Raw genomic sequence first — 20028 nt, forward strand, 5'->3', positions numbered from 1 at the left:
GACTTGCTATTGTTTGGAATGTTCAAAGGTTCGGCTAGGAGATAGCATGAGCCCAGTTTTAAAGTATCTTAGATCTGGGGGGACAGCCATGTTTCAGTAAGTATTTGTAGGTCTATGTTGTTTGTATATATGTACATACATATGCATCTACTTATATTTATATATTTTTATTTTTTTTCTATTATTTTATGGGTGTTGTCCTCGCTGTTCATACAGTTACCAAGTATTTAGCATAACTACTGTGAGAAACATTTGTCAAAAACTAAAAATAACTTAGCTCAATCAACTTAATTGCAACTGCAACTGCAACTGCAACAACTGCAACGCCAACAATAAAAGTGCAGAACTTTGCCAATTAAAATTGCGTTTGATAAATTGTTTTTGTTTTTGTTTTTGCTTTTGGAAAGACACACACATACATACATACATACATACAGGGGAACAGTTTGGTTACATAATACCATATCTGAAACAACGCTAGCAATGATCTATATACACAGGGACGAAATTCTCAACTATTTTTGGTTTTTGGTTCTAACATATTTGCAATAATCAAAATTGTACTCAAATCACTTGAAGTCCTCAACTTTCGACTCCTTTCACACAAACACAAAAAAGGATAAAAAAAGATACTTGAGTGGAAATGCGCTGTCGAAGGCTAATGAGCTCTCATGTTACTAGTATACAGTTATGTATGTATGTATTATAGTCAAGCTACCATAAGTCCGACTTGCCGGAATTGTGTTGCTACGAATAGTATTTACTGCCTTGTAGTACATACATACATAGAGGCTTATGCTGGGGGCATTTACGAGCTTTCAACTGGCCAAGAAACCCAGTTGAGCAGCCTCAATTGATGCAGCTAAAGCTTAAACGGAAGAGCGACATTTGAGCAAAGAAATAAAATGTATTTCTTTATTTTTAAATTATAGAATATATCTAATTAGAATTGTAATATCAAAAGGAATCTTATGCTACCGGAGATTTCAATTATACAGATCTGAAATACGTTTTCAAATTACTTTTTAGCTGAGACAGGCCTGCCGAGGGTCAGCTGGCTGCTCACTCATTGAGTTGGTAAAAATTTTCAAAGAGAAACTTTTATGAAATATTTAATGGGCAGGAGTAGTATTTTCAGTTACTTTAATATCGCTAAGAGAACATGGGCACAGAGGTTACAGCAGCTCAGACTAATGGCTTTCAGTTTAGGTCTTTCGTATCTTCAGAATACATATTCGGACTTAGCAAATCACTTGTCTAGCAGAATAACCATTTGTCCCTAGCTATTGATCAGAGAGCTGGTAAATGCCCGAGGTATGTTTTGATTCATTTCTTTTACTTAAGTTTTTTGAGTATAAATTAGTTACTACGAGAAACAAAAAGTAAAGCTGGATGTGAAATCTAGTTATGTATGTACATTATATATATATATAGTTGCTGCATGATGAAACTTCTACTACGGCTACACTGCCCAACACAATCAAGACGTTTGCACCGAGCTAAGTTTACTTACGCACTGGCAAAAAGGTTTGATTGTCGCAGTGATAAATAGTTTGTTAAGGGATCGAAATGTACAACAATTTGACATCCCATCGAGTCGACTACTCTGTGTACTCTATTGCTTTTCGGCGTGGGTGGCGGGCGTCTTGTCATTGTAATTGTCGGCTTAACACCTGACCACGTTTGTTGTCGCTAAGAATCTAAGTTAAGTTTTAGGATAAACTTGCCTAAGTTAATTGATGCTATCTAATGCTAGAACGAATAATTCTTAGTTTCCCATTAATAGTTTAGAAATATATGTAATAAAATACTACAGTGGGGTTGGCCAGCCAACTGCATCACGTATACGACTCGTGTAACACGAGAACAGAATTCTATTAAATATTATTATATGTTTATTCATTAATGCTAAGGTAGCTTGTATATTAAATGTGGGAATATAACTATGTATATGAATATACATATACATACATATATATATACTATAAGCTATATATATAGATATATGTATAGGTATAAATAGGTATACTTATTGTTTGTCTTAACTATGGAAAATCGAAAATTTGCTTAACAAACAGTTTAGTTTTATTTAAGTCTATGCGATTAGTCGGAAATGTTTTTAAGATTTACATACCTGAAAAGCAACATGACGCCTTGTTCAAATGACTGGAAGTTGTTGTGCCTAGTAATAGAATTTTCCACTGTACCTAGTTTGATATTTCCGAATACCTATGCACGATTTAAATATCGGTAAGTAATATTAATTATTTGAGTGTGTATTTGTAGCTATAAGATATGAAAATGTCCTGGAACACATAACACAGTTTCGCCCTTGGAATATATCACACATATGTCCTAATTGACTTGCATAGCTCTCCGTTTGTATCGGAGGTATGTGACCCACAGTTGCTGAAACATATTACTCATATAGCCACCTACTTCAAGTTTCTCTCGTTACATACGAAATGGGCGAATATAATACAGGCTTTGTTAGCCAGAGATACAGGTTCAAGGGTTCCTAATGCAGATGATATCAATGTAAATGTTTTTATGGACATAAAGATGTTCTCTAGCGGGTAAATCAAAACAAATCAAAACAGATACTGGAAAGGTGCTCCCTGAATCGTACTGAGCTCGAATGAACTTTGCTATGAATTACGGGGAAATTGCATGGGTTAATATGTGGATTGAGGTTTCTTGAGCCGAATTCTAACGCAACATAATAAATTGGCAAATGTCAAGTCACTAGATTGATTACAAATGTGAAAGCTGGCGCAAACCGCAGGCAGCGAACCGTAAAATGTTTAACTAGTGTTTCGTACAGCTGTACAACTTAGGCATATATTGATTTTTTCAAGTGTATTATACATTTGTACTGCTTGAATGTCGAACGAATGCTTGTGAGCAGAACTTGCAACAATAATATTATAAGAAATGAAGATGTATAAGATATCGTACTAACTAGTTAGCTATATTAACTACCGCGAACTTTAAAGTATAACTATAACCATAACTATAACTAGAACTATAACTATAACTACAACTGTAGCTACAATTTCAATTCCAACGATTGCATACAGATAAAGCTGGTGATGAATGAGCATTGTGTCATCAGATCATATGGATGTCAAATTACTTAGTTATGCTTGTGAGTGTAAGATATATAAATGTTGCTAACTACAGCCATCCCAAGTCACAAAGGACGGCAGATTGAGTCAGTGAGAAATGTTGTTTATATCGAATGGTAATCATTCACCGTTTGTGACTTGCTCAACATGAAATCAACTGTTGTTGACTGTTTAAGCATAAATATACATATGTTTTTAGTAGTTAAGGCACGAGAATGTCCTCCTGGACGTGTTGAGCTTCTCAGTTTGATTTCGATTCAAAACTAATAATAGTTACAGTTAAAGTTACAGTTTCACTAATACATGAATGAGTTAATTAGTTATGTAGGTATGCGCTTGTCTGTTGGTTGTGCCATCGTTAATAGACACTAAGAGTTAGTTATACTAAGGTACAACCGTATTCTTCGTTTACCGAAAGAGCAGCATGATTCCTCCAGAGAACGATTGGAAGTTATTGTGACGATTCAGTTGGGTGTCCGGATCATACTTTATGTTGCCGAATACCTTTCAGTTTGTGAGATATTATAATTGGTTTAGATTATTTATTACATATTGTAAGACTAGTTTCAAGTTGGTCAAGTTGGCCTAAATTGACCAATTCCAAATGTGTCTTAGCAAATAGAAATCATTTACATATATACATATATCTCAGCACATACGTATATATATATAATGAATGGGCTCTTTGGAGTTGGAGTGGTCTAAATATATTTCTACACCTAACATTAACCTAGACAAAAACGAAACAAAGAAGAGAACACTAAGCACTACAGCTAAGCTCTAACCTAATTAAAAATTTCAGCTTCTCCTATGTTGACAGATCGGTTCTACGCCCTATTGTGCGTATCTTGCTATATACATAGAGGTTGTATTCGTAAAATTAGTTAGATTTGGTTGTAATATTTCAGACTAACTGCTAGGTGTTGTATGATGCTTATAAAAATATAAATTAGATTGTGGTGGCAGTGAGACGATCTTTGTTTTTGTCTTAAGAAATGAGAAAACAAAGAGAAATTATTGTGTTTCCAAACGATGATTAAATGATAACTCATGTATGTCTCCTGACTTTGGCTGTGTCCCAATAGATCCCAAGTCTGATGTTGGCTATATAACCCGAAATCTGATAATGAGCAACAACTTTTCTAATGTGTTATATATTCGTGTTTCACTTGCGATTCACATATTTTGTTCTTTTTATCTTTTTGGTTCGACTCTCGTAACACTCGAAAGACAAATTGAGCTTGCGAGCGGACACACAGACTTACCTGCATGCCAATAATGGCGTATATAAAAAATAGCATTGCAATAAGCAAACAAACATATGGAAGTGCTTTAAATGATTGTACAAAGGTCCACAGGAGAATTCGTATTGTATATCCTTGTCGAAGCAATTTGATAAGACGCGCCGCACGAAACAAACGCAGGAAGCCAACGTTGATTGAGTTCGACTGTAAAATATTATTGGTCAAAGGGCGAGAAGAGAGAGAGAAAAAAAACAGAAAAACACAACATAAGGAGAGTAGATTAGAGAGATGGTGTATCGTTGAGAAACCGATGAGATATATTCGAGACGATATATTCGAGACGAGCTGCCTTGCGGCACCCTTCGAATATAGTCTCAGTTTAGTTTCTTCTTTTTTTCAAATAGGTTCGTTAGTTCTTAGTAGCAGCTAGTAGTAATAGTAATAGTAGTGGTAGTAGTAGTAGTAATAGTAGTAGTAGTAGTAGTAGTAGTAGTAGTAGTAGTAGTAGTAGTAGTGGTAGTAGTAGCAGTAGCAGTAGCAGTAGCAGTAGTAGTAGTAGTAGTAGTAGTATTAGTTAGAGTAGTAGTAGTTTTAGTAGTATAAAAGTTATATTAGTAGTGGTGCAGTAGTAGCAGCTGTTGTAGGTTCTAGTAGTTGGTGGTACTAGTAGCTAGTACATAATAAAAAGTACATACATATACATATTGGTAGTTAAGTAAATTAGTAGTTAATAGGGTAGTTTGACTGGTTAGCAATGACCGAATCGTTAAAGAATAATTTGAATTAATTTTGAATTGGTTAGTAAAAATGTTGAAATTTAAATTTACCTTTTCTATGTATATATATAAGAATTAATTACAAAATAATTACAATCAAATTTGCATAATAGGTATATTTACTCCGATATATATTAGTATATATATAGGATAATAATAATAATAATTATAAAAGAAAATTTAGATTCTTTCCGACAAAATGCTAAATAAAATGTGTTTCGAACTGTTTGTACCTTAATCAAAATACAGCAAATGCAAATATACATATGTTTTGATTGAATTGAAATTTTTGTTTTTTTTTTAATTTTTGTGTTGAATTTTATCAAAAAACTATTAAGAAATTTCTTGTATCAGTTTTAAGTAAACTGTAGTCTGTTTCTGTATGTCTGTGTCTGTGTGTGTATATGTGTGTGTGTGTGTGTGGGTGTTGACTACCACACCAATACAGCGTAACATGTGCATTTGTATTTTGGTTTTTTAAGATGCTGATACTAATTACAAAACAGTTTTGAAAATGTGTCAAGTATTTGGGCCTTGGGTTGAAAAGTTCTAAGCAAAATTTGAAATTGTTTTTGGTTTTGGTTTTTATACTGTACTAAACTATCTGGGCGAGTTTTAGTTTATTGCAATGGAAAAAGACAAAAGCATAAGGATATAATAAGATACACAAAGAAAATTTTAATTACGAATAAAAACTAAAAAAAAATTTCTTTCCATATATATTTTTTTTTGTTTTTTTTTTTATTGTATGTACATTTTTTTCATTTGTTTCTTTTTCTCTTCTCTGTTGTTGTTTTTGTACACGTTTCATTATTCAAATTATTATTATTCATTTTTTGTTTTTGTGTAAAAGTAAGTTTGTTATGTAAGAATGTAGAGAGCAGTCAAGAAGTATGGATAAGCTGTTAGTTCGGTGTTCGTAGACATTTGAGGGGCCAAAAACAAAAAACCGATTTAAAAACTTTGACCAAAATATTTTACTAATCAGCTGTTGTTGCATAATATAATTTACAAACAATGCACAGATACATGCAAACGTGTCAGTCACAGCTATGAGCGCTGTCACCGTGACTGTGACGGTGGCAGTGACTGTGAGCGTGACAGATCGTTTGTATGGATAAGTGCTTTGGCAACCCGCTGACTGGGGGGACGCATACCGCCTCGACGTGGCCTCTACGTAAGTAGTTAAGATTAAAAATAAAACAGTTATAGATATATATATATATAAACGTCTGTGTGTGTGTGTGTGAGTGTATGTGTGTAGTACAATTGTCGTTGAATAAATATGTACATATGTATATGCAGGTGTGTTTACATAGATGTAGTTTACAACAATGCTCTGTTGCTATCGCTATAGTGAAGCAGTTAGGAAGATGGTGCGAGATGATGACATTAAGAGAGAAAACTAAGCTTGAGATTGAGACGAACCGCAGTACGCATGTGTTCGCTGTATACACACTCAAAAACATGGGCAAATATCTGCATGGAAAGAGTTAGTCGATGCCTATTGGAAGGGAAAACCAGGATTCGATTCGCTTCGATTCGAGCCGATTCGATTAAATTCGAGTCGATTCGATTCTCCTCTAACATGATGGGATATAAGTAAGCATTATTAATGAAAAATATCTATATTTAGTAATACGATTCGTATACATTTTGGCATTAATTGTATCTTGGCCAATATCCATATCCAAGGGTAACAGCACTACGATAAATGATAAGGTTTATGATATTTTCTGTTCACTAGAATATGTTGAGCTAATGAGCAGCTAAATACATATACAATACTTATGTATATATATATATATGTATGTGTTCTCGTTATTATCAAGAATTTAGTTGATTTACTACGGAAGAGAAAACATCAACGATGCGATGTGAATATAGTTTGGAATAGTTTGGATATAGTAAAGCAAAAGTTTAGCTAATTTGCTAATAAATATAATTTGATTTTAATTTTTTTTTTCGGGTTTTGTTGTTCATAGATACGTTAATATAATTGGAAAAAAAATCAAAAAAAGAAATAGATTTCTTTAGTTTTAGTTTTGGTTTGTTTACTTACATCCTGTTGGATTGTCAGAGAAACCATGTTCAATTTGAAATTTGTGTGGATTCGGATTCAGATTCAGATTCAATTCAGATTCGGTATTCATGAATCAATCAACAATCAATTTATAGAACTCATGGCAACCGCATTGCGACCGAAGTTGACAAGTTGTTTGCATTTCGGAACAATATCGAGAACGGCAAATCCAAAATTTGCACGGATAGTTTTTAGTGTTTCGGTTCAAGTTTCGGTTTCGGTTTCGGTTTCGATTTCGACAGCAGCCAAAGGATGAGTTTCGATTCAAGACAGTTTCAACGATAATGAAATGTGTGATTTGCAGTGTTTGCAGTGTGGTCGAACGTTGATTCATTTTGTAATATAGATGGGTATATTTGGTTGTTGTTGTTCATTTTATTAAGTGTTATTTTTTTTATCATTTAATTGTTGTTTTTATTATTGAATTATATAGAATATTTTATTTGCCATAACGAGTACGTATTGGTATATTTTTTATGTCATTTTAATCGAATTGCGGTTTTCATACGACGTTGTTGGCGGCGTTAAGGACAGTCGATTAAGTATTTTTATTATTTTCCAAGGAAAAAAATAACAAAGAAATAATTAAAGTAGAGTTGAAAATTAGTAATAATAGTTGAATTGAATTTCTTGCAGTTTGCAAATATATAGATATATATAAATCAATGAAAATTTGTGAACAGAATTAGTGTTCGTGTGTTTTGTTGTATAGTGTGTTTCGAGAATATTGTTTATGCTTCTCTTTTTAGTTCTCTCACGCTGCTGCTCTATTAAGCCTTGTATGTCTCTACAGTCCCATATAGCGTGGGCTTATACTACGTATGCATAATTGTATTGTTGTTTATCAACTGGCTCTGAATCGAGTGTTGCCTACAATCTAGTGAGGGGTTTAGAATCACATGATGATGCCGAATGATGAACCTTACATACCTGAGGCAGTTGTCGAAAAATACATATACATCTATAGAAGGTATGGGAATCTCTTAAAGTATCACGTGAACAAAGCAAATGTAAGCAGCAGCATAAGCCTAACAGCACCCAATAGCCTTCAATTGCCATTGAGTACTTCGTACATTCAGAGAGAACTTTAGCAATTTGCAGCATGCATCGTAGCAATCTAAGCAATGCTTCTTGCATCATAACATAAGACTATGGACTACGGTTTATTATTAGCTACTATCGGCCAACAGCTCGATGGACCGATCGATCGATCGTCTCGTCTCGTCCCGTCGCGTCTTGGCATATGAAAACAGCAAAAAACGTGTTCAGGCTTATTGAAGAAAGTATGTCAAGTAGAGGTAGAATCTTCAGAGGAGATAGAGAATGAAAGGGGTTGTAGACCCGTAGTTGGTAAAGAGGAGATAGTGGAAAGCTCTACGTTCGAGGCACCTAGTTAAAGTAGTTAAAAGTAGTTAGAATAGGCAAGAATACAATGTTCATATTCTTGCCATGTGCTGAGAAGCCAGGCACTCTAAGTATCCATATGGACATTACATCATGCGAACAAGTTTGCTATATACAGTTTATAGAGGCTATACGTAAGTATATGTTTGGTATTTGAAGAAAGTCTGTGAGTGCACATAGAACTGAAATCCTTGTTAGTACCTTTAGATATTGCTCTGCCGGCCAATGTTACTATTACTTACATTCACCACTCTCGTCAGCTAGATAACTCCACTTACACACTTAGACACAATCGAGTTCGTGTTCGCATTACGAATCAATCTTTGTTGAATGGATCGATGTTTCAGTTATGGCTTTGTATAGTATTGCTTTTTCTGTGTGTGTGGGTGTGTATGTGGGTGGGTGTGTCATCAATGCTTTTGACCGAGTTTCGAGTTTCGAGGTTTCGAGTTTTTGAGTTTTTATTGCAAGTTTTCATGTTTCTTATCATGTCAAACAAAAGAATGCAGTTTTTGTTTTGTTTCTTAGATCGATCAATCAAATCCATGCGCAAATACTGAGCAAAAGAATGTGAAATATAACAACTGTTGCATAACTTCACAGAACTATAGGTAAGACGCCTGAAAAGCTGCTTCATTTCTTTAGTTACTCTTTGTCTTCAATTTGTTAACATATTTATTTGAATTGCTTATCTATTCTCTTTTGGCCAAGTGCCAAAGAGAGTGTTCATAAATAATCAGATTGAATACTGTAGTGAAGCTTGAGAGAAATATATAGATATATTCGTGGTTTCAATTGATGCTTACAGCAGACCCTCGGATCTGTTGTTCTTCTTATGCATCGGACTTCTGCTAACTGAATGTCTAGATATTAACATTATTCTGTATAGTGTGAAGGTTATGCAAGTCGTCACAAAGCAGTTGATTAATCAAAGTTCCAATCAAATCAAGAAAGTATGATAAAGAAATGAAGAACTAAACAAAGTGACACCCATCCAGCCGCTTTACAAGTTTATCTACCAACTTGACTACAGACTTAGACACGCAATTTAAAAGAGAAGTAGATACAATCGCAATTCGTGTGCTTTGCAACAGAAAATGGGAAAAATCACAGATATACTATGTATATATAAATATATATAGGCGCAACGGAAGGAAACAAAGAAGTTGATTGAAACAAGGCGAACGAACTATCCTCGGTGAACCGAAAATCCAAATACCCCTACAATCATATACATTTAAACAGTTATGTATGCCAAGTTGCATAGCTTTGATCTTGAGAGCTGCTCTACACTAAGAAAGAAAGAAAGAACAAAACTGGAAATATATAAAATGCATTTCTCTGATCAAGTCTTTGACTCAGTGCAACTATGAAGGGCTTCACTTATATTATATAGCTCTATATATATGGCAATGGAACTTTTTTGTGCCAGAAGCAAACAGATTTCTTGAGATCTGAAAATCTTTTATAAAGAACTTATAAGTCGAGCTTTAAAAGTTTTAGTTAAGTTCGTTTTCAAAGCAATATAAAAGTTAAGAATCAGAACCAGAATCAGAATCATTTACATAGAAATATAGCTAAATATATTTGTTAATTGGGGCAATACGCAAGTTAGTATTAAATTGTTAGACTCGCCGCAGGTAAATGATAGCAGAAATAAATGCAACTCTTTAATACAAATGTGAGTGGAAAAACTGTTGTCGTTGGGGTGAGGGAGAAAATGAAGAGGAAATGTAATGGGAAAATATAAAATCTAAAAAGCTTAGTTTGTAGGTAAGTGAAAAGTGCTTAGCAGTAAAAGCGAAAGCTAAATCATTGACTTTTTTACACATAGGATTTGAAAAATGCAATTTCTGTGTAGATTGTGTTTCGTACTTACATCGTGCTGTTGGTGTTGAAATTTGTTGTACATGTCGATGTAGTTGTTGATGAGTTATATATATATATATATATATATATTGAGATATGCACACATATATATATATATAAATATATAGATAGATAGATATATACGTATGCATATGTGTGTGTCGTTTGGTGTGTGCATTGGATAACACATACATACACATACACACACACATGCATAGCAGTAATTGTTGGATGACAACATGTTTGTAATACAATTCAATTTGTTGATTGGGTTCGTTTCATATTTCATTTTGTGGTAGTTTTTTTTTTGTTTCAATTAATTTTGTTCGGTGAATTTGTTTTTCGTTTTCGTTTTTGTTTTTGTTTTTGTTTTTGTTTTTGTTTTTGTTTAATACAAGTTGTGATTGTGATGAACGAGTTAGTTGCATATTCATTGCATTTGGTAGTTGGTAATTGGTATTTGGTATTTGGCATTGGTGTTGTAATTACATAGTACATGTGTGGGTGTTTATTTTATTGTTGTTTGTTTTCGTTTTTATAATTTTTGTTATTATTGATATCGTGTTGGGCAGTGATAAACGTGATGTTTTGTTTCCCGATGGCCAATTTATAGGTGGGAATATTTATTGATAGAGGCATTTGTATAATATAATTGATGTTTACATACGCACACATATATACATATATATGAGTGCACATATGTGTGCAGACACACATACATGCAGATGCATATGTGCATGTACATAGCGCACATACATATATATATATATATATATATATATATGGACATGTGATAAAGGCGTATAGATTTGCATGTGTTACATAATTCATACATTAATATATGTGAAGGGTGTAAATTGTTGTTTGATTGCGTGAGTGTTTTATTTAATTATATTTTTGCATTCATCGTTTTGTTTTTGGTTTTTTTTGGATTGATTCGGATTTGGTTTTCCCGATTTTGAGACCACATTTCGTATTTGGTATTCGTTTTCGTACACAAATAAATATGAAAAAGGAAATCAAAAAGAAATATGATTATTAATTTCTGTATTTCGTGGGAGTTTATAAAAGAAATATTAATTTTTTATTTGTTTTTCTTTTTGTTTTTGCTTTTTGTTTTAGTGTCAAATCAAATGTAAATTTGTTAATAACAATTGCTCGTGTGCCTGTGTTTAGATACATATATAAACGGCAGTGTCAGATGTAGTCTATGTCCCTTTGTGAAGACAGAAGGCGTAAGGACTGCAAGTAACCCTGCGGTAGGCAGTTCAAACGTCCATCTATAACATAAACACTTTAAGATCCTTTGTTTCGCTCATATCCCAAAATATTTAGTATGCAATTACGATTTGATGCGCAAGAAAGTTACCCCAAAAAGGCTTTGGCCCTCCATTGATATTGTCCATATAAATGGTATATGCGTGGCTCAAAGCTTCAGATATATACTCTGACCCACAATCCCAATCGGCTCAAATCAACTTCAGTTTTTCATCAATAATCAACTTAAAATTTGCATAGGAAATTAAATTTTGCATATGTCATATACTCTCACTCATATGTATTCTGGTCCGTTCGTTTAAGATCATAAGTCGCTTGACCCCTAGTCCGTATATTGCATATAAATGTGGCTTAAATACATATGCACGTATGTTCACATTAATATGTGGACGTGTGTATATAAATATACATCTTGTGTGGGTGTATATGTTTGCATATTTGTGATTTTTGGTATTCATATGAATCGTGTTCGGGTTCGAGTATCTTGGCAAAAGAACCAAACAAAAAAACCAAGAAAAATATATATATATACTTTGTTGTTTAAGTTATGAATTACATTGTTTGTTTGTCTTGCAAAACGGCCTACATAAATCGAACACAACAATAATATGTATGGCTCATAGGTTAAGCTCTTGCTCAACGGCGTATAATTACCCCGAATTCCATCCAGAGAGCATCCACAATGCTGCCCAATACCGTAATTAGATCAAAAATGTTCCATGGATCCTTGAAAAAGTTCTACAAAACAAATGTTTAGAGATATTATTTTACGTACAGTTGCTAAGGTAAAGGCATAATCAAAGATCTCCCCATGTACCCAACGAGGCGTCGCCGTGCACTTAAAGTCTATTAATACTTGATCACAGATCAAAACTCAGAGAACAGTGGGCAGAGATCAGATATCAGAGATCAGAGAGCAGAGATCAGAAAGCATAGATCAGAGTTTAGAGATAGCCTGTCTGTTCGTCTGCATAGGAGCTGTATTTGTAAGTCCAGCTATAGCTGAGTCTGCTCCAGCTTTGCAGCAGACCATCAGTAACTTTTTTCCAGATATCATTATATCAATTCGCATCAATATAGATCAGATTACTTGAGTAATATGTATGACTGAGCTCGGACGAAATACCGGGTACCTTCTCGTCAGGCACTCCCAACAATAAAGAAATGTATGTAAAATATAACAATATATAGAATTTAATTCTATTTGTAATTATTCTGGAATATTATTTCAGTACAGGTTAACTTGAACCCAGCTTCTCTGTCTTCGACAATCTCTCCGATAAAACTTAATATATATAGGTAATAGTGATTTGAATAATGTATAACTCACCTTGAAACCGAATCCAATTATCTTTAGAACAGTTTCAACACTGAACATGCCTGTGAATCCCATGTTGATGTATTTCAGTGACTTTTCATACATCTCGCTTTGATTATGATACTGTTGAGATGATGTTTGTATATGATTAGTTCAGTTTCAATACCTTCACTACTTTGTTACTTCTCAGAAGTCGACATGCACAGCTAAGTCGTGTGTCTTTGTGGTAGGCCCTGAATACATTTTTGAATTGACTACAAATACGATCAGTTCGACTCTGGACTCTCATTAAAATACATTCGGAATATATCTATATATATATGGAAGATTCAGATTTGGCAAAGGCACAGCTGTGGCCAATCGTATTTCGATTTCTATTTCAACGAGTTTATTTATAAATGGGATCTATCTTCTAAATATCTTAATAGTTGTTTAGAAGCTTAGAGCAAGCAACAAGCTCAAAGAGTTGCAACAGAGGACAGTTTATCTACAGACTTAATCATTTTGATTGCTATGAATAGGGCTGCTCATCAGAATACCTTCGTCTATATTGTACTTGTATGGCCCTGGCTTCAGAAACTCACCTTCATCATTAACAGCAGCGTATTGAACACAATCAGCATCATTATGAAGTATTCGAAGGGTGTAGAGACAACGATACGCCACACTTTATACTTAAAAGTATTTCGATTTTTGGGCATATATCGCTCCAGTGGTCGAGCTCCGATTGTAAAATCAATACACGATTTCTGTGGGAAGGGAAAAACAATTAATAATACCATATAATAACTAATACCAAATTGTGTAATGCTAAACATTTTACAATTTTCTATAGATTATCTCCAGCATCCACTGCAAATGGACAACTGAGTGATAAAAGCTTTGTCTAGTTGTTGGCCACAAAACCTCCTAATCCAGTCTACGTCGATCTTCATACATCGGTCTGACTCGAAGTACTAACTTCATTACTATAGTAAATGCCTCCGCCAATTTGTAATTCATTCAAAACAATTGTTACAGGCACAAAAATCTGCTAAGTCCTAGATTGATCTAAACGATTTGCAAAGCAATGTGAACATGAGATTTTCTAAAAAAATAAAAATACTTTTCTTCAGAATTAGTACACACTTATGTATATATATTCATGTCTAGATCAAAACTATATCTCCACACATCCAACTTTCAATACGCTCATTTTAGATTAGCACGCGGTATTAAGAGCTACTTTGAAATACTTTTGTTCTAAATGAAATTTTGAGTTCACAACGCACGTCTGATAATCCTAAGCAATAGAAATACATTTAAAATTAAAGATCGTTTGACTACAGAAGAAATCTATATATAAAACATTTAGTAGTGAAAAAGATGAGAAATCATGTTTTCAGTCAGTTAATAACTAATTCGCTCTACTCTGTTGGCGCTGCGAAATCGAAAGGAGTGTCCGACTCACAGATACCCTGCACAAAGTTACTATAGTAAGACAGTTCATAGCTAGATCGACGCGACAGTTGAACCAGATTGGGACTCAATATTTATATTTTATAGCAACGAGCTCTGAAGCCATTCGCAGTGGACGCAGGGCATAAACATGAATGTGGAAAGTCTGCTCGCTAATGAGTGTTACGCAAAATTGATCTGCCTAATTAAGATGTTTGTTCATAAGCTATTTATTATATGAAATGCATGCCAATCAAAACAATATCAACTGAGTGGATAAATTTTGCATTTGTTGTGCAATAGCTGAATCGATTCCAGATGTGAGTATTGGTGCCTTACTAGCTAGATTATATGTACATACGTACTGGAAATAATAATTAATATGTTTTGAAATTGAGCTAATAAATAATAGAAATGCATATCAACTGATTATGTCGGGTGTCGCCTTTATAGGAGATATTGCTGGCTTTATGGCATACTTACAGTGTCGTTAGTGTTGTAAATTCAGCAACGAATTGATATAGCTTATGACTTGACGATATTAATCGTTAAATATTCAATGCTGAATATTTAAGGACTATCGTGAGTATTATCAAAAATCTCTACTTTCCGGTAAATGTTCACTCTCTATATATGTTCAAAGGGTCTCTAATGATGTTTATATACAGATTCCGATCGATATATCGACCCCGACTATATGTGCCCTAAGGCCTATGCCATGATAGCTAGCTAGATGTATTTACATCTGGAGTTAAAAACTAGTTTTGTATAAATTACAACAAAAAATTAGTTTTTTATTTGTTCTAAGCTACGTTTAGTTCCTTAAGGAATTTACAAACGAGAACTGTTCCTTATAATTTCATACATTGATATTATATTTTTCAATGTCTCATTATATGTAAATATTGCATAGTTGATATCGCATATTGTCAAAGGACTTCGAATATAAAAAACAACTCTCGTATGTTAAACGCAATATCTAATATGTATCCGAGTGGCTGGGACAGAGGCAGGGTCTGGGGCAGGGGCAGGGGCAGGGGCTGGGGCCAGAGAGATTGGACAATAGTTAAAGATCGTAGCGTTGGCAAAACATTATATGCATATAGAAGGTAGACATTGGAACGATTTTTGGGTGTTGGGCAGGCCGAGCCTAGGCAGAGCAATCAATGTTTGCCGATCTGTGTGTTGATTGTAACTGATTGTATTTAGGTTTGGCTAGCATACGCATACATCTATATATATATATATTTGTATGGGTTACTATCTAGTAGAGGTATACATGTATGGGTATCGTTGTATGTGTGTACATTTACGTGCAGTTACAAAGATAATTGTTAACGACTATCAATTTTACGAGTAAGTACATTACACATGGAACACACACACATAAAAGCATTGTCTGAATTTCGGTTTGATTTGTTTTGGTTTTGTTTTTAAAAATTTTGATTTACTCGCTCACCTGATTTTTGTCAATTTCACCATCTTGCAATTCAGCTTCGCCTTGCTCTTGAAATGTTATGATAATCAAGGCGACGAATATGTTGACGAAGAAGAATGGAAATACAATAAAATATACTATATAAAAGATGGACATTTCGATCCGGAAATTTTGGATTGGACCCCTATCTTCATAAGTGGCAGCCATTGAGTGTTGCAAGACCCTATTTGACGGTTACCATTTAGCAACATTTATGTGTGAAGATAGCACAAAACAAACAAAAAAGTAAAAGTAACAATTCATTATTCACCATCCGCACTTGCTTAACGCATCAGCACAATATCATAATCATTATCGTTATCATTATCATTATAATTATCAGTGAGTGACAGGAAAAATAATAAACAAAAACAAAAGAGGAAACAAATCTTAGACACAACTAGAGCAAACGGAGCTTACTGTGGCCATCCTTCGCCGGTCTGTACGGCGAACAGCGTCAACATGGCAGCGGCGACGTTGTCGTAGTGGAAGCTGCGTGGCTTCCACACGCGCATCTCCTGTTTGGGCAGCAGCTCATCTTCCTCGTATTTGAAATACGAACCCCTTTATTTTTCGGGTTGAGTTGATTGTTGGATTGTCAATGGATTGCATATATATTATATGTTGATGTTTGGTTTATGGTGTGATCGAATTTAGTTATTATTTGTTTTTTTTTTATATTTAATTGGATTCGGAATAAAAAATTAAATTCGATACAATAAAGTAAAAAATAAAAACACACTACATATATAAAATAAAAGTGTTTGAATAACTTGAAGTCAAATTCAATTGAAGAACATTCATTGTATATGTGAAAAGACATTTGCTAAAGTTCAGTAGTTATGTGTGAGAGTGTGAGTTTGTGTGTGTGTGAATATATACATAAATCTAAGTAGACATAGCGCAAATAAGTTTCTATTAAGATAATGATGAGACATCTTTAGGTAAATATTGCACAACAAAAATATAAACATTGTGTTTGCATGTAGTACGTAGGATGTAAGTTGGTAGGTAAGTAGGTAGTAGGTGGGTAGTTATGTACGTATGTATGCCGTTGATGCGTGATTCGTGTATTCAGCAATTGTATTTGTAACAGTATTTAAATTTGTCTAGCTGAAGCCCAGAACAATACAAATCAACACTGCACAATCTCAGAAGGCGTACAAATAAAAGAAATGTTCGAAAACCTAAAGCATATCTTTCAGATACAGATGCAGATAGTGATACAGATACAGATACAGACACAGACACAGACACAGACACAGACACCTTTGCTGTACGTCTTGAAGCTAGTACGCATTACATACTATGTGAGTGTTATTGGCTTGGCATTGGTAGTGTATAGCTTATTCGTAGTTTGAATGTTGTTTTGGCTGCTTGTTTGCTCGGCGATGTGTAACAAGAAAGCTGCGCTTACGAGGTCGAAAAGCAATTTTGCATAGCGATCAGCGTGATCTACAGGTGCTCTAATCGTATTTACGTGAACAGAGAGAGATAGAGAGAGACAGATATACATATATAGGTAAGTATATATCCATGTAAATATGTTTGGGCATGAGACGAATGTTCGTGTACATATGTAATGCATTTTTGTATCAATTTTAATGTCAATCAGTCGGGAGCAACTCAGCACAGCTGCAGCATCAAATAAAAAAGATTCTCTTATTCGCACTTCTCGACAATTTCGATCTCAGCACACTCAACGTAGGCGTTTTAACATTCTTTTCTCTTTTGGACCCGTTGCCAATGTAAATACTATTTACTATGTGTGGGAACTGTTTTGTAATCTGCTTATCGGTTGTATATGCGACTAGTTCTAAACATATAATATTTATAAAGAAATATTAGATAGAAAACACATATATATATTTTAGTATGTATGGAGAAAGTATAAAAAGACGTTAGAAAAATTGAAAAAGTTGAGAGAAATGGTAAAAAAAACACAGGGAGCAGATTATTGAAAGCTAGTCTCCGATATGATCAATCAGGGTTGGGGGTGGGGCATATGATATACGAGTAGTACTACGATTTTTTGTCTTGGAACACGACGAGATCTACATAAAATTGAACGATTTGTGATTCTATTGGTACGTGTACGCGTATACAGACTTATTAAGAAATCTTCTGGTAGTAATATGGACTCTTTGGTATTGCAAAATACCCAATTGTTAAGAAATAATATAGATATATATATAGTTATTTACATGCTAAACGCGATCGGCAGAAAACTCTTGAATTGAATTGAATTGATTTGATTTGTCTGATTTTTGGACTTTGGATTTTTGTGTAGTTAGAAGGCAACAGATACAGAAAAATACATTGATCGAGTTAACGGATTAACTAGAAAATTATATAGAATAAAACTAGAAAGGTCTTTCATTCAGGTGGCATTTGTAGTTTCGCATTTCAGTTCTGATCTATGAATTAAATATTTTTTTTGCTGCTGTTTTTTTTTTCTTTTTTTGTTGAGTTTTGTTTTTTTTTTTTTTTTGCTGTTTGTAATTCGCTCGTTTTTGTTTCGTTATTAATTTTAAGATCATTTATTTTTGTTTATCGTTGGGTTTTTCTTCTGTTTTTTTTTTTAATTTTTTTTTTCGTTTTTGGCCCTTTTACTCGCTTGATTGTGGTGGAAGCACAATTCAGGCAAGAAAACTGGGCGAGAAACTTTAAAATGCTACTCTTACATTCTGTAAAATCAGTGCACCTTTTTTGTCTTCTTAGAACAGAAAAACGCAGAAGAAACCGAAATGAGAACAAACCGAAAAGAAAAAGAAATTTAACTCAAATAATGAACAATCGGAAAAGATATAGTTAGGAGACCAAAACGAACAAAAAGAGTAAAAAAGTTACATCACTCTTGCATCAATATAGACATATATATAAGTATATATATATAGGCATATAGTATTCGATGGCAAGCGACAAACTTTCAGTTTATGCTCAAAATCTTGTTCCCTGACTTAAGATTGCAGCTCACTCTCCCGTTTGATCTGAACATTTATCACAACTCAACTGAACTGAACTGAGGTAAACTGAGGTAACTGTTGGAACAGGACGAGTATGTATGTATGTATGTTGTATAACGGATTAGCTCTTTGAACAAGCGTAGTTAATGCTGTAGAGTAAGTAGTCATATATAAATATATATATAAAAGGGATCGAGATGTATACATACATAGAGACAACAAGGTACTAGCTAACGTAGTACTAGTTAACACATCCTATGTGCGGTACACACAAGCAAGCACTCACTCACTCACTCACACACGCACACACACCGTGACACACGCACACACGCACACGCACAGACAGTTTAGACAACAATGGTACATCTATGTATGTTCAGTCTTTAGAGTTACCTAAAATGCTAATATATATATATATAGATATAGGTTAGACATATATCAAATTGTAACTTGTGTTGTGATTTAAGAAAGCTAGGCATGTACACAATTAACTATTGTTATGTATGTAGGTATTTAAAAGCTTTGTAGACACAGTTGTAACAAGCTAAGGATTGGAGCACAGAGACAATAACTGATATATATATATATATACATACATATATATATATATATATATATATATATATATATATATATATGAAACAGTCTAATTTAACATATATATATATAAAGCATATGAATGTATAGATATATATAAGTGTACATATATATTTATATATATATATATATATACATTCAAATGCATGTTTATCGAGAGATAGAGAAACGAATAGATAAATACAAAAGTGGGAGAGACAGAGAAGGAGAGAGAGAGCAAGAGTGTTTGATAGTATAGAAAAACTATATATAAATATACATATATATATATGCATGTACATATACATATACATATATATATACATATACATATACATATACATATACATATACATAGATATGAGACCACACCGAAATGAATGGGTAACGCGTCTAAGAGATATAGAAATAATTAATTGGCTTACAAGATCTATGAAATGATAAGGCAATAGAAACTATATAAATTAAACGT

The 20028-nt window shown here is 33.7% G+C and overlaps 1 protein-coding gene across 16 annotated transcripts in view; it reads right to left on the reverse strand.

Annotated features, from left to right (window-relative positions):
- The window catches only part of LOC111592349 (voltage-dependent calcium channel type A subunit alpha-1), a 60378-nt gene that overhangs the window by 18036 nt on the left and 22314 nt on the right, over positions 1-20028 (reverse strand). For 7 of the 16 annotated variants that reach the window (XM_030225921.1, XM_030225920.1, XM_030225919.1 and 4 more), the window contains exons 17-25: positions 16435-16578; positions 15997-16198; positions 13685-13849; positions 13113-13223; positions 12437-12520; positions 10515-10520; positions 7211-7213; positions 4394-4576; positions 2135-2229 (exon numbers count right to left, since the gene is read on the reverse strand). In XM_030225921.1, coding sequence (XP_030081781.1) covers positions 2135-2229; positions 4394-4576; positions 7211-7213; positions 10515-10520; positions 12437-12520; positions 13113-13223; positions 13685-13849; positions 15997-16198; positions 16435-16578 — 993 coding nt within the window. Of the gene's footprint in view, positions 1-2134; positions 2230-3540; positions 3633-4393; positions 4577-7210; positions 7214-10514; positions 10521-12436; positions 12521-13112; positions 13224-13684; positions 13850-15996; positions 16199-16434; positions 16579-20028 lie in introns of all 16 variants that reach the window. The other 9 variants (XM_030225926.1, XM_030225916.1, XM_030225928.1 and 6 more) reach the window with 3 other exon arrangements.

This window comes from Drosophila hydei, unplaced genomic scaffold, assembly GCF_003285905.1.
Source record: "Drosophila hydei strain 15085-1641.00,03,60 unplaced genomic scaffold, DhydRS2 tig00008150-arrow-arrow-pilon, whole genome shotgun sequence".
NCBI classification, from domain to species: domain Eukaryota; kingdom Metazoa; phylum Arthropoda; class Insecta; order Diptera; family Drosophilidae; genus Drosophila; species Drosophila hydei.